Genomic DNA, 12044 nt, shown 5'->3' on the forward strand with positions numbered 1-12044 from the left:
GTGGTTTTGGAGCGGAAGGGTGGGAGGCGGACGCTCTGGGTTCTGCCGGAGAGGAAGGATGTGGTCCAGGCCAGGGCCTTCTCTTGGATACCGGCGTCATGGAGGCGTGCTGATAGGGTGCGGTGGCAGACCGTGTCAAAGGCTGCTGATAGGTCCAGGAGGATGAGGGCGGCTGTTTCTCCTTTGTCCATCAGGGTCCGGATGTCGTCAGTGGCGGCGATGAGGGCGGTCTCGGTGCTGTGGTTGCTGCGAAAACCGGATTGGGAAGGGTCCAGGATGTTGTTAACTTCGAGGTAACCGGTCAGCTGTTTGTTGACAATCTTCTCGGTCACTTTTGCCGGGAAAGGGAGCAGGGAGATGGGCCGGAAGTTCTTGAGGTCCTTGGGGTCCGCCTTGGGCTTCTTCAGAAGGGCGTTGATCTCGGCGTGCTTCCAGCTTTCTGGGAAGGTTCCTGTCTCGAAGGAACAGTTGATTGTTTTCCAGAGGTGGGGCGCGATGGTTGCGCTGGCTTTGTTGAAGACGTGGTGAGGGCAGGGGTCCGATGGGGATCCGGAGTGGATGGAGTTCATGGTTTTGATGGTGTCTTTGTCGCTGACGCTGGACCAGACAGTCAGGTGACTGGTGCGAGTGGTAGTCGCAGGGGTGGTGGACTCGGTGGTGGGTGCCGGGGGGGTCGGAGTTGAAGCTGTCGTGGATGTCGGTGATCTTGCGGTGGAAGAAGGTGGCCACGGAGTGGCACAGGTCTTGAGATGGCGGAATGTCGTTGGTGTTGGAGCTGGGGTTGGAGAGTTCTTTCACTATGCTGAAGAGCTCTTTGGTGTTGTGTGCATTGTTGTCTAGGCGGTCCTTGAAGGCGGTCTTCTTGGCGGTCCTGATGAGTTGGTGGTGTCTGCGGGTGGCGCTCTTGAGGGCTGTGTGGTTGTCTGGTGTCCGGTCGTGGAGCCATTTCTTCTCCAGCTTCCGACAGGTGTGCTTGGAGATCCGGAGGTCCTCGGTGAACCAGGCGGCTTTCTTGTTGGTGTGGTTGGTTGTAGAGGTCTTGAGAGGGGCGAGGGTGTTGGCACAGTCGTTGATCCACTGTGTGAGGTTGGTCGCGGTGGTGTCTGGGTGGGTGGTCTCAGGGCAAGGGCAGTAGTCAGTTGGTCCTCGGTGACCTTGCCCCAGCAGTGGCGTGGTAGCTGTTGGGTGCGGTGGTGTGTGGTGGGTGGCGCTCTTGAGGGCTGTGTGGTTGTCTGGTGTCCGGTCGTGGAGCCATTTCTTCTCCAGCTTCCAACAGGTGTGCTTGGAGATCTGGAGGTCCTCGGTGAACCAGGCGGCTTTGTTGGTGTGGTTGGTTGTAGAGGTCTTGAGAGGGGAGAGGGTGTTGGCACAGTCGTTGATCCACTTTGTGAGGTTGGTCACGGTGGTGTCTGGGTGGGTGGTCTCAGGGCGAGGGCAGTAGTCAGTTGGTCCTCGTTGACCTTGCCCCAGCAGTGGCGTGGTAGCTGTTGGGTGCGGTGGTGTGTGGTGGGTTTTCTGAAGGTGAAGTGGACGCATCTGTGGTCGGTCCAGTGTGGTTCGGTGGTGTGGTTGAAGGAGATGTGGGGGCTTGCGGAGAAGATGGGATCGAGCGTGTGTCCAGCCGCGTGATTAGGTGTTGTTACGAGCTGTTTGATTACGAGGTTGGCGAGGTGGTCGATCAGGGCGGTGGAGTTGGCGTTGTTGTTCGAGGTGGAAGTTCAGGTCCCCGAGGAGGATGAAGTCCCTGGAAGCGTGGGTGTTGATGAGGTCGGCGATGGTGTCACTGAACTGTGGGTGAGGTCTGGGAGGTCTGTAGATGAGAGTTCCTCTGAGGGTGGTGTTGGGGTGGGTGTGGATCTGGAAGTGCATGTGCTCGGCGGTGGTGAGGGTGTCATCGGTGTTCGCTGAGATTTTGATGGCGTCTTTGTGGATGATGGCGATTCCTCCTCCCACTCCCTTGGTGCGGTCTCTGCGGGAGATCTTGTAGCCCTGTGGGATGGCTATGGCGATGTCTGGTGCTGAGGTGGTGTTCAGCCAGGTCTCCGTCAGGAAGGCGACGTCGGGGGCGGTGGAGTCTAGGAGGTCCCAGAGTTCGATGGCGTGCTTGCGAGCGGAGTGGGTGTTGAGGAGGATGCAGCGGAGGTGGTTGGGTTCTCTGGCTGGTGGTGTGGAGGGTTGGATGCTGGTGAATCTGCAGTTCCGGCAGGTGAAAGGCCCCTGGGTGCGTTTCAGGGTGGCCCTGTAGCAGGGGTGGTCTCGTCTGGTGTTGAGTGCGTGGAGGGTGCTTGCGTCGTAGTGCAGTCTGGCGTTGCGGGGGGTGCGGGGTCCAGGGGTTCTGGCGCTGGGTGTGGTCCAGGCGCAGACTGGCTTACCTTCGGCGCGCCTGCTTGGCGGCCTCTATATGAGGGCAGAGGGAGGGAGGAGCAGCTGGGAGGTGGAAGCGGGCGGCCAATGGGAGTGAAGGGGCCGGGGCCGCAGGGGCTCAGCGGAGGGGGCAAACCCGGGGAAAACCCCGGGGAAAAAATGGCAGGAAAAGACGGTGGGAGAGGGACAACAGAGCACAGGGGTACAGAATGAAAAAACAAAGTGGCACAGAAAGCCAAGCGCAGGGGTACAGAATAAAAAAGGGAGCGAGCAGTCAGGCGGCAAAAGCGGCAACGGAGGTTCAACCCACAGGGGGCTGCGTGGCGGATGGGGGAGCGACCTGCCTGGTGACAGGGTCAAAGGTCGCTCTCTACCACCGCTTCGCGGCCTCCATATGAGGGCAGAGGGAGGAGCAGCTGGGAGCGGGGCGGCCAATGGGAGTGAAGGGGGCGGGGCCGCAGGGGCTCAGCGGCGGGGGAAAACCCAGGGGAAAAACGGCGGGAAAAGTTGGCAGGAGAGGGACAACAGAGCACAGGGGTACAGAAAGCAAAACACAGGGGCACAGAATGAAAAAACAAAGTGGCACAGAAAGCCAAGCGCAGGGTACAGAATAAAAAAGGGAGCGAGCAGTCAGGCGGCAAAAGCGGAAACAGAGGTTCAACCCACAGGGGGCTGCGTGGCGGATGGGGGGGGAGCAACCTGCCTGGTGACAGGGTCAAAGGTCGCTCCCCCCCCCCACACACACACACACAGACACACACAGGGAGATTCTTCTTCAAGCAGGTTCACAGCAAAGTTCCAGTCTTTGTCATTTCCTTTGCTGAAACAGAAACTACAGGCCAACCCCACACAGCAATGGGGCAGTACTCCTCCTCACAGCTCTTCTCCTTGGCAAAACTTCCTCGAGTCCAGAAGTGATCTAAAGTTCTGGGGCTTAAGGTCTACTACTTGTATCCCATTTTGTGTTTGTTCTTGGTGCAAGGGACTCTGATCCCAATCCAAAGCAGTTCTGTCTTCACTGGTTCAGTAGGATCACAGGGGGAGGAGACAGAATAGTGCAAGGGAGACCGGCCCTAAGCAGGTGTAAGGAAATCTCCCCCCATTACTCTAAATGCAGCCAAGTCCCATTCAGCTCAGCTCTGAATGATTCAGGAAGGGCCATACACACCTCAACCCCCCCAGTGGCTGTCTACAGTGAAAGCACATCCCCAGCCCCGTCACTTCAAAAAAAGACAGTCAATCCACAAACAGGTAGAGGCACACAAAAAGGTTAACAAATAAAATGCCTACTTTCTAAAAGTTGCATTTTAAAACACCCAATTTAAAAATCCTCTTTACTAAAAGATGTCATTAAATTCTGAGCTCAGAGAGCCAAAACTGTATTTCTCCATCTTGTCCCAATGGGAAGTTATACTTGTAAAATGTTACAGAGTATATCCCATTCTATCCTATGGGACAGACAGCCTTTTACAAGGGGAAAACAACATTGGTAGCATTTCACTATCAGGACATGTCCCACCCACCATTACATGTCCTACCTTTCACATACACTGCCCAGAGGGGGTACCTTGGGCTTACCATAGGGTTGCCTTACATGTAAGAAAAGGGACGGTTTGGGCCTGGCAAGTGCGTGCATTTGCCAGGTCGACATGGCAGTTTAAAATTGCTCTCAGATACTGCAGTGGCAGGTCTGAGATACCTTTGCAGGGCTACTACTCCTGTGGGTGGCATAATCAGTTTTGCAGGACCACTCGCAGCATTTGATTTACAGGCCCTGGCACACTCAGTGCACTTTACTTAGGACTTACTAGTAAATCAAATATGCCAATCAGGGAGAACCAATTGTAATAACAATTTACACAGGGAGCGCTTGCACTTTGACACTGAACAGTAGTGGCAAAGTGCCCAAAGCATCTAAGCCAGCAAAAAAACAAAATACATCACAGCATAAAAAATACAGGCGATAGAGGCAAAAGGTCTGGGGAAACCACACCAAAGATGCCAAGTCTAACACGTGTCCCCTCCAGCTAAAGGAGGGGGGGGGGGGGGGGGGAGAACGACCAACCCTCTTGGAAGTTCTCATCACTATCAGCATTGGCGTGTTCTGTACCAGGGCGGTGTTCCACAGTAACATCCATTCCCTGTAGGGAGATGGACCACCTCAACAGTTTTGGGTTCTCACTCCTCTTTTGCATCAACCAACTGAGGAGATTGTAGTTGGTCTCAACCTGGAATGAAGTCCCAAACAAGTAGGGTCTTAGCTCCTTCAGCGCCAAGACCACCGCAAAAGCTTCTCTCTCAATTGCACTCCACCTCTGTTCCCTGGGAGGTTGCCTCCTACTAATGAAAACTATGGGTTGGGCCAAGCCCTCATTGCTCAACTGTGAGTACTGTTCCCACACCATGCTCTGAAGCATCTGTCTGCACAACAATTTCTTGGGAGAAGTTGGGTGCCTTGAGCACGGGCGCTGTGCCATGGCAGATTTCAGGGCATCAAAAGGGGTCTGGTAGGCATTGTTCCAGATCACTTTCCTTGGCTAATTCCTTGAAGTCAGCTCTTTCAAGGGGGCAACAATGGTGCCATGTCCTTTGAGAAACATCTGAAGTAGCCAGCTCTCACCTATGTCTGGCTCTTGGTGGGCTCCTAAGCCAGAATGGTGTTGACTGTAGGCAGTACGGGGGCAACCTGACCACTTCCTAACTGGTGGCCTAAGTATACCACAGATCCCTGCCATATCAGGCACTTACTGGCCTTGATAGGGAGGCCTACCTTCTGCAGAGCCTTCAACAGTTCGCCAAGGTGTTGCAAGTGTTCCTCCAAGCTGGAGCGGAGCACAGCAAAGTCATCCAGGTAGGCGGCGCTGAATTCCTCCAACCCAGACAGCACCTGGATGACCAGTCTCTGGAATGTGGTGGGGGCATTCTTCAACCCAAAGGGCACAACACGGACCTGGTAGTGGTCCTCTGGTGGTAAAAGCGCATACCTATCTCTTGCCCCATCAGTCAAGGAAAACTGCCAGTATCCAGACGTTTGATCAATCGTACTAAGGTACTGGGCAGCTCCCAACCGATCAATGAGCTTATCAATTCTGGGAATGGGATGCACATCAGTCCTGGTGACAGCATTGAGCCCACGGTAGTCCACGCAGAACCTGAGTTCAGGAGTAGCAGCAGGTGCAGCAGCGTTTGGAACCAAGACCACTGGGCTAGCCCAGGGGCTGCTGGAGGGCTCCATTACCCCTAACACCAACATCTTAGAAACCTCTTCCTTGATGCTGGCCCAGATTTTGTCAGTTAATCTTTAAATTTCATGTTTTACAAATCAACTGTCCCCAGTGTCCACATCATGGACAGACCAATTGGTGATTCCAAGAGAACAGGGAGGCGAATTGTCCCAGCACCTGGCGACAGTCCCTCTGCTGCTCTGGGGTCAGGATGGGAGAGAGGTTCACTACAACCACTGACCAATCATGTTCCTTGGCTGAAAGGAGGCCAGGAAGAGGTTCACCGTCCTCCATTCCATCTGTTGCCAGGAGCATTATTACTTCAAACCTCTCGAAGTGAGATTTGAGGCGGTTCACGTACAGGACCCTCTCAAAGGGTTCCTGGGAGTCTGCAAGTTGATCAAGTAGGTCACTTCACTCTAGCAAACCACCACCTCAAATGGACCAGTCCACTTGTCTTGGAGCACTCAAGGCTCCACTGGTGCCATCACCCACACTTTTTGGCCATGCTCAAACTCAACCAGGGTGGTATTCTGATTTTACGAACGTTTCATATCCTCCAGGCTGGCTTCCAGGTTCGCCTGAGCTATTTTCCTGAAGTGTAGAGTCTGGTTCCTGAAGGCCAGCATGTAGCTGAACACATCTTGGGGGGGGGGGGGGGGGGGTCTTACCAGCCCTCCTTCACCAAAATCAGAGGTCCTTTCACAGGGTGTCCATACAGTAATTCAAATCTGCGGTACATACCTGTAGGCGAATACCAAGCATGGTAGAAAAACATCCAACTTATGTCTCATGGGTTCTGCAAGAGCCTGTATCATCTTTCAGGGTTCGGTTGAATCTCTCAACCAACTCATTTCCTTGGGGGATGGTGAATTTGTACATTACACCGAACTCTTCCCACAATGATTTCATATACCTAGAAATGAAGTTGGTACCACGGTCAGAGACCACATCTCTGGGGAACCCCACACGGGAGTGATTGTACTGAGACGGACAGCTTCCGGGTACTGGGTGGCATGGTCCACCAAGATAAACTTGTTACCTAAGGCTGACTTTGGTTCCAGTGGCCCCACAATGTCAATTCACACCCACTTGAAAGGAGTGCTCACCACAGGAAAGGGTTGGAGGGAAGCCTTACACTTGCCTCAACTTTTACCACTTGTCTGACAAGATAGATAATGAGTGCCAACGTGCATCTGTATTCTGGGCCAGTAAAAGTGGGTGACAACCCTATGATAGGTCTGGTCTCACCCCAAATGTCCTTGCAAAGGTAAGTCATGAGCCAGACTCAGTAGGAAGGTCTGGTAGCACATGGGTACCACCAGCACACGGACTACCCCAGGGTTAGCAACATTAGGTTCACTATAGAGGAGACCATTCTCCCAATAAATCAAATGTGATCCAGACAGACCACTCGCTGCCTGGTCTGCAGCATGCTGCCGCAAACCAACAAGAGTATGACATTCCATCTGCGTCTTGCAGAACTCCCTGGAGGGACCTCCTTCCTGCTGCCAATGGGTCAGCTCAGGCAGGTCTCCCAGTTCGGCCACTTGCTACCCTGTAGGTTGCAGGGTATCCCCCTCAGGGTCTGCCTCCTCCTGGACTGTGGGAACTTCTGGGGCGGGTTTCCCATGCCCCTTCTATTTCTGGCAGGCACCTGAGCCGCTGTTTCAGGCTCCAGGTCCTCTTGAGTACCCCTACTGGCTGTCATTGACCAAGTGGTCACATAGGCCCACTCAGGCAATTCCAACATCTTGAAAGGAGCCTGGCGGTCCACCCCGTTACAAGGGGAACTCTCCAGGTCATTGCCAAGCAGACAGTCAACAGGCATGGACAGACTTACAACAACCTTCAAGGAACCCGAGACCCTGCCCCCACTCTAACGGAACCTGCGCCAATCTTACACAGGCGCTTAGAGTTGTCTGCAGCAACTACATGGTGCAGCACATTGGGGATGACCTGCTCCTCAGACAACTAAGATATAAATTCCCTCTGGAATAATTCTTAATTGCAATTGTTACCATTTAAACACAACATAAAAATAATCATCATTTTTACAAAACCTAAGATCAATTTTAACATAACTAAAATTTGTATTAAAAATATATTTCTTTAATTAAAATTGCATAGAAATTAGTAGATTCACACAAACAATTTTTGCTTTGTACATACACTCCGTTCACAACATACTAATCATATTGACATACGAGACAAATTGTTATTTTCAAGTACATGGACATCAAAACATACACAAAAAAGAGAAAACAGAATCACAGACTACTATCGTTGGTCTTTGTTTCAACACATCATCTATATCAGTGAATGAATGGTCTGTTAAAAACGTATAACTGTACAATGACCCGACCATCTTCCAATAGAGATTGTGTAAGTTAGACACCCATTGACACCTGACCGATGTCACAGTGGCTCCTGTGTCTCAGAGCTTCAACCCTCTTCCCATTGATGGTTACCCACTGCAGGTCCTTTTTAGTGTTATACAGCAGGCAGGTTTCCTGGACCATCTCACTATCTGCTGATGAGATAAGGGTCAACACAGCTGGCTCACCACCCTCACTAGGAACAATCTACTCCCGAGCACTACACTAACTAACTAACCCCGGTGCCGTTACCCCAGTGGGTGCTGGTGGTGCCTTGGGGCACTTTGGATTATTCTGAATGTGACCCACCTGACGACATGCATAACACTTGCGGGGACCCCGGTTCTCTGGCCTACACTTAGGGGGCCATGGCTTTTTAGAACTGGAGGGCTGGGACTCTTTATCCTGGGAAGGATTTTAGGGCCCTTTAGAGAACTTTTAGTTGCCTTTGCCCCCCCCCCCCCCCACTCTTCTGCTGGTGACCCTACCCACCTTTGGCTGTTTTTCCCACATAACCCTTGTGGACCTTGGAACTCGTCCAGCAGCCCACTTCCTGAGCAATCTTGCTGGGGTCAGTCAGCTAACTATCCATTGGATGGTGCCGCGGCTCTGCAACACAAGGACTACTCAAGTGCTCCCAACCAATTAGATTGTACAACCCCTGGCAATCAGTCACCTTGCTGCCCTTTATTCAACCATCCAGTGCTCTGCAATAAAGATTCACACACTCAACCTACGTATTGGATTCAAACTTTTTGAAAAACTAAATTTTTTCCTGGTTCTGCTCCGGTGTGAGCCCATACCCGAGGCATAATTGGGGTAGGTCAGAGCACCCGCCTCCTCCAAAGGTGTCAGGGTGTTCCTCCCATTGGCCTCAAAGTGTCTCCACAGCCCTGCCCACCAATTCTTCTTAGGGACCTACTTTATATGCAGTGCTGCCTCATAAGATGGAAACCAAGCATAAATATCTACCCTTCTGGAAATTCTGTACTAGGTCAGTGGGAATGTACGCTGCCACCATTTGTACTGGACTCCACCTGTTTGGCCTGGATGCAGGCCTGGGCGGCGAACTTCGCTCTGTTCGCAGAGTTTTCTGCACTCCACACAGAGTGCAGAAAATTCCACTTAGCGATGTGCAGCGGGGTTTTTTTTCCACCGCTCGTAATCACGAACGGTAAGTTTGTGATCGCTAACGGTAAGTTTGCGAGCTGCCGCTCGGGTAGAATTTCTACCTGAGCAGCAGGAATACCAGCACAAACTGCAGTTCGCACTGCACTCCGCCACTCGCGGAACTTTGCAGAGTTTTTTTTTTTTTTTTTTTAACTTTGCGGAGTTCCACGTAGCAAGACTCTGCGAACTACGCCCAGGCCTACCTTGATGTCCAGTTCTCTCATACTCAATTCATGTGCCAAAAGCAACTTCCTTTCTTCCAAGGCAGGAGCGTTTTTGCTCTCCTCTGCCCCTAGTCACAGGACCTCCAATTCATGCTTTCTGGCCCTTTGCCTTACCTCCATTTCCTCTGGAGACAAATTCCTGGAAGAATGATAGCTGCCAGCCATAGAGACTGCTCTCCCAACAGGCAAATCCTGGGCTCTGAAACCACTTTCTGGCACCCCCATACAAATGTCCATCATCTGTCTCCCCAGCTTGTCTGGCCTCCCACCAGGCTCCTAAGGCCTTCTGCAGCTCCTCTTTCCCAGAGTTGCTCCTCATGGAACATCCAAAGCTCTTACAGAACTGCTAGAGTTGCTCTACTTTGCAACTACTTAACATTTCAATGACAAACTCCAATTCTGCAGCCTCACTTGCTGGTTTACCATTTAGAGACATGGTGCGTAGATACTTCAAGGGTCAGATCAAAAATAGAACAAAAAATGAAACAGTATGTGGTTGCGTAGTGGTCTGCACTAAACTAATGATATACACCAATCACTGTGGGTCAAATACAAACAGAAGTTCAAATCCTCACTGCTGACTACCAATGTTAGAAATGGGGGGGACTCTAGTTGGCAGAGGTAGGTGCCTTTGTCCAAATAGGGACCCTTGCTTCTATTCAGGGAAAGGGGGATAGACACTTTAGACAACCCCTGCTCATCGCCTGGGTAGCTTGGCACGAGCAGACTTATCCCAAAGGCAATGTGTAAAGTATTTGTACTCAAAACAAACAGTGAGAACACCACAAATGGACACAACACCAGTTTAGGAAAAATAAAGTATTTTTATCTAAACTTAACAAGACCAAAACGACAAAATTCCAACATATAGGAAATAAGAATATGGCTTTTAAAAAGTTTCAAGCAACTTGGTCCATAGGAAACTATGGATGCACGAGTCTACTCAAAATGATGCAGTTTGAGTCCTTGGTGGAGGTGATGCAACTGTTCTGCTGCACGCAGGAGAAGTGATGCATCGTATCTGGACTGTAGGGAGAAGTGATGCGTCGACTCCAAGACGGTTCTCGTCTGCGGGTGATACGCCGGGAAATCTTGCCGTACGGGTGCGATGTGTGGAAATCGGGGATGCGCTGGTGATTGATGTGGTGGCGAAAGTGGCGCGGCGTCTGTTTCTTCACCCGCGACCCCTCGATACGTCAGTTTTTGCAGCCTTGACAGGCGCTGCGTTCTCTGTAGCGGTGTAGCGGAGATTCTTCAAACACGGAGGAGCTGCGTCTGGAAAACCAGCCGCAAGAAGGGCGATGCATCGATTCTCAGTTCTTCACGTTTCTTCCAGCTCCCAACAGCAGGGAACAACCTCTAGAGGCCCCAAACTGAAATAGGCTACTCCTGGCAGGTCTGAACTTTCAGCAGCAGAGTTCAGGGGAGCTGGGGATGAAGTCTTTGTGTCACTGAAACTTCCGAACAGGGGGCAGCACACACACAGGCCCTTGCAGATTCTTCTTCAAGCAAGTTCACAGCAAAGTTCCAGTCTTTGTCCTATCCATGGCAGGAAAAGCAACTGCAGGCCAACCCCACACAGCAAAGGGGCAGTACTCCTCCTCACAGCTCTTCTCCTTGGCAAAAGTTCCTCTTGAGTCCAGAAGTGATCTAAAGTTCTGGGGCTTAAGGTCTACAACTTGTATCCCATTTTGTCTTTGTTCTCTTTGTGCAAGGGTCTCTGAGCTCAGGAAAATACCTACTTTCTAACAGTGGCATTTTCAAACACTCAATTTAAAAATCATCTCATGTGTTATTAAATTCTGAGTTCAGAATGTCTAAACTTTATTTCTCCATCTTGACCCAATGGTAAGTTATACTTGTAAGATGTTACAAAATATCTCCCATTCTATCCTAAAAGATAATGGGGTGTATGTATCAAATCGGAGGTCTTTATGTTTTGGAAGAGTTCAATTTCACACGCTTTAATTAAATGTAAAGATCCCCTGGTCTGTTAAGATTTCTTCATGCCCTCCAGTTACTCAAATTTAAGTGCATCTATTTTTACGTTCACCAGTTAAATTCATTATATGTTCATTATAGGATACATCTCAAAATTTTAGGATAACTACTAACGTGAATTTGATGTATTTCAAAAATAAATTTCATCCTTGGATCTTCATTTGCTACCCACCATTGTAAGGAGACAAAGTATTACCAGTATTTCAGCACACACACTGAAGATCCACCCGAATTCAATTGTATTAGGTATACAAAATAAACAAATCAAGCAAAGTAGTACAACTGTATTAGATACCACTTGAAATGGCATTGCATGATTTTCTCATGTCGTGAGTATTTATTTGGTGAAATGGCTGTCAAGCTACTCACCAATCTTTACATACAGCTTTTCATCACTGGGGTAAATGATCACTGGTGGTTTATCTTGTTCAAGCACTAGAAAAAAAATCAAGTTCACATATTAAGAATTACCCTCACCTGCAGTGATAGGATCTGAGGGCTAATGTACATACAATTAAATATTTTAAACAAGTAATGCAATAAGCAAAAGCCTAGCTGAAATATTATAAAACAGACAAGTCTGAAAGCCAAAGGACCATAAAAACTAGTAACAATTTCTGGCCACACAGATTACCCGAGACTCTTCGCTGCCAGAGAACAATAGAAAGGTCTATTAGCAAGAA

General features: G+C 50.3%; 1 protein-coding gene across 3 annotated transcripts in view; it reads right to left on the minus strand.

The window, feature by feature from the left end:
• LOC146805479 (interleukin-1 receptor type 1-like) overlaps positions 1-12044 on the minus strand; it is a 242574-nt gene that overhangs the window by 94376 nt on the left and 136154 nt on the right. For all 3 annotated transcript variants that reach the window (XM_085622740.1, XM_085622742.1, XM_085622741.1), the window contains one exon: positions 11731-11796. In XM_085622740.1, the coding sequence (XP_085478866.1) occupies positions 11731-11796 (66 nt within the window). The remainder of the gene's footprint in view (positions 1-11730; positions 11797-12044) is intronic.

This window comes from Triturus cristatus, chromosome 8, assembly GCF_964204655.1.
Source record: "Triturus cristatus chromosome 8, aTriCri1.1, whole genome shotgun sequence".
NCBI classification, from domain to species: domain Eukaryota; kingdom Metazoa; phylum Chordata; class Amphibia; order Caudata; family Salamandridae; genus Triturus; species Triturus cristatus.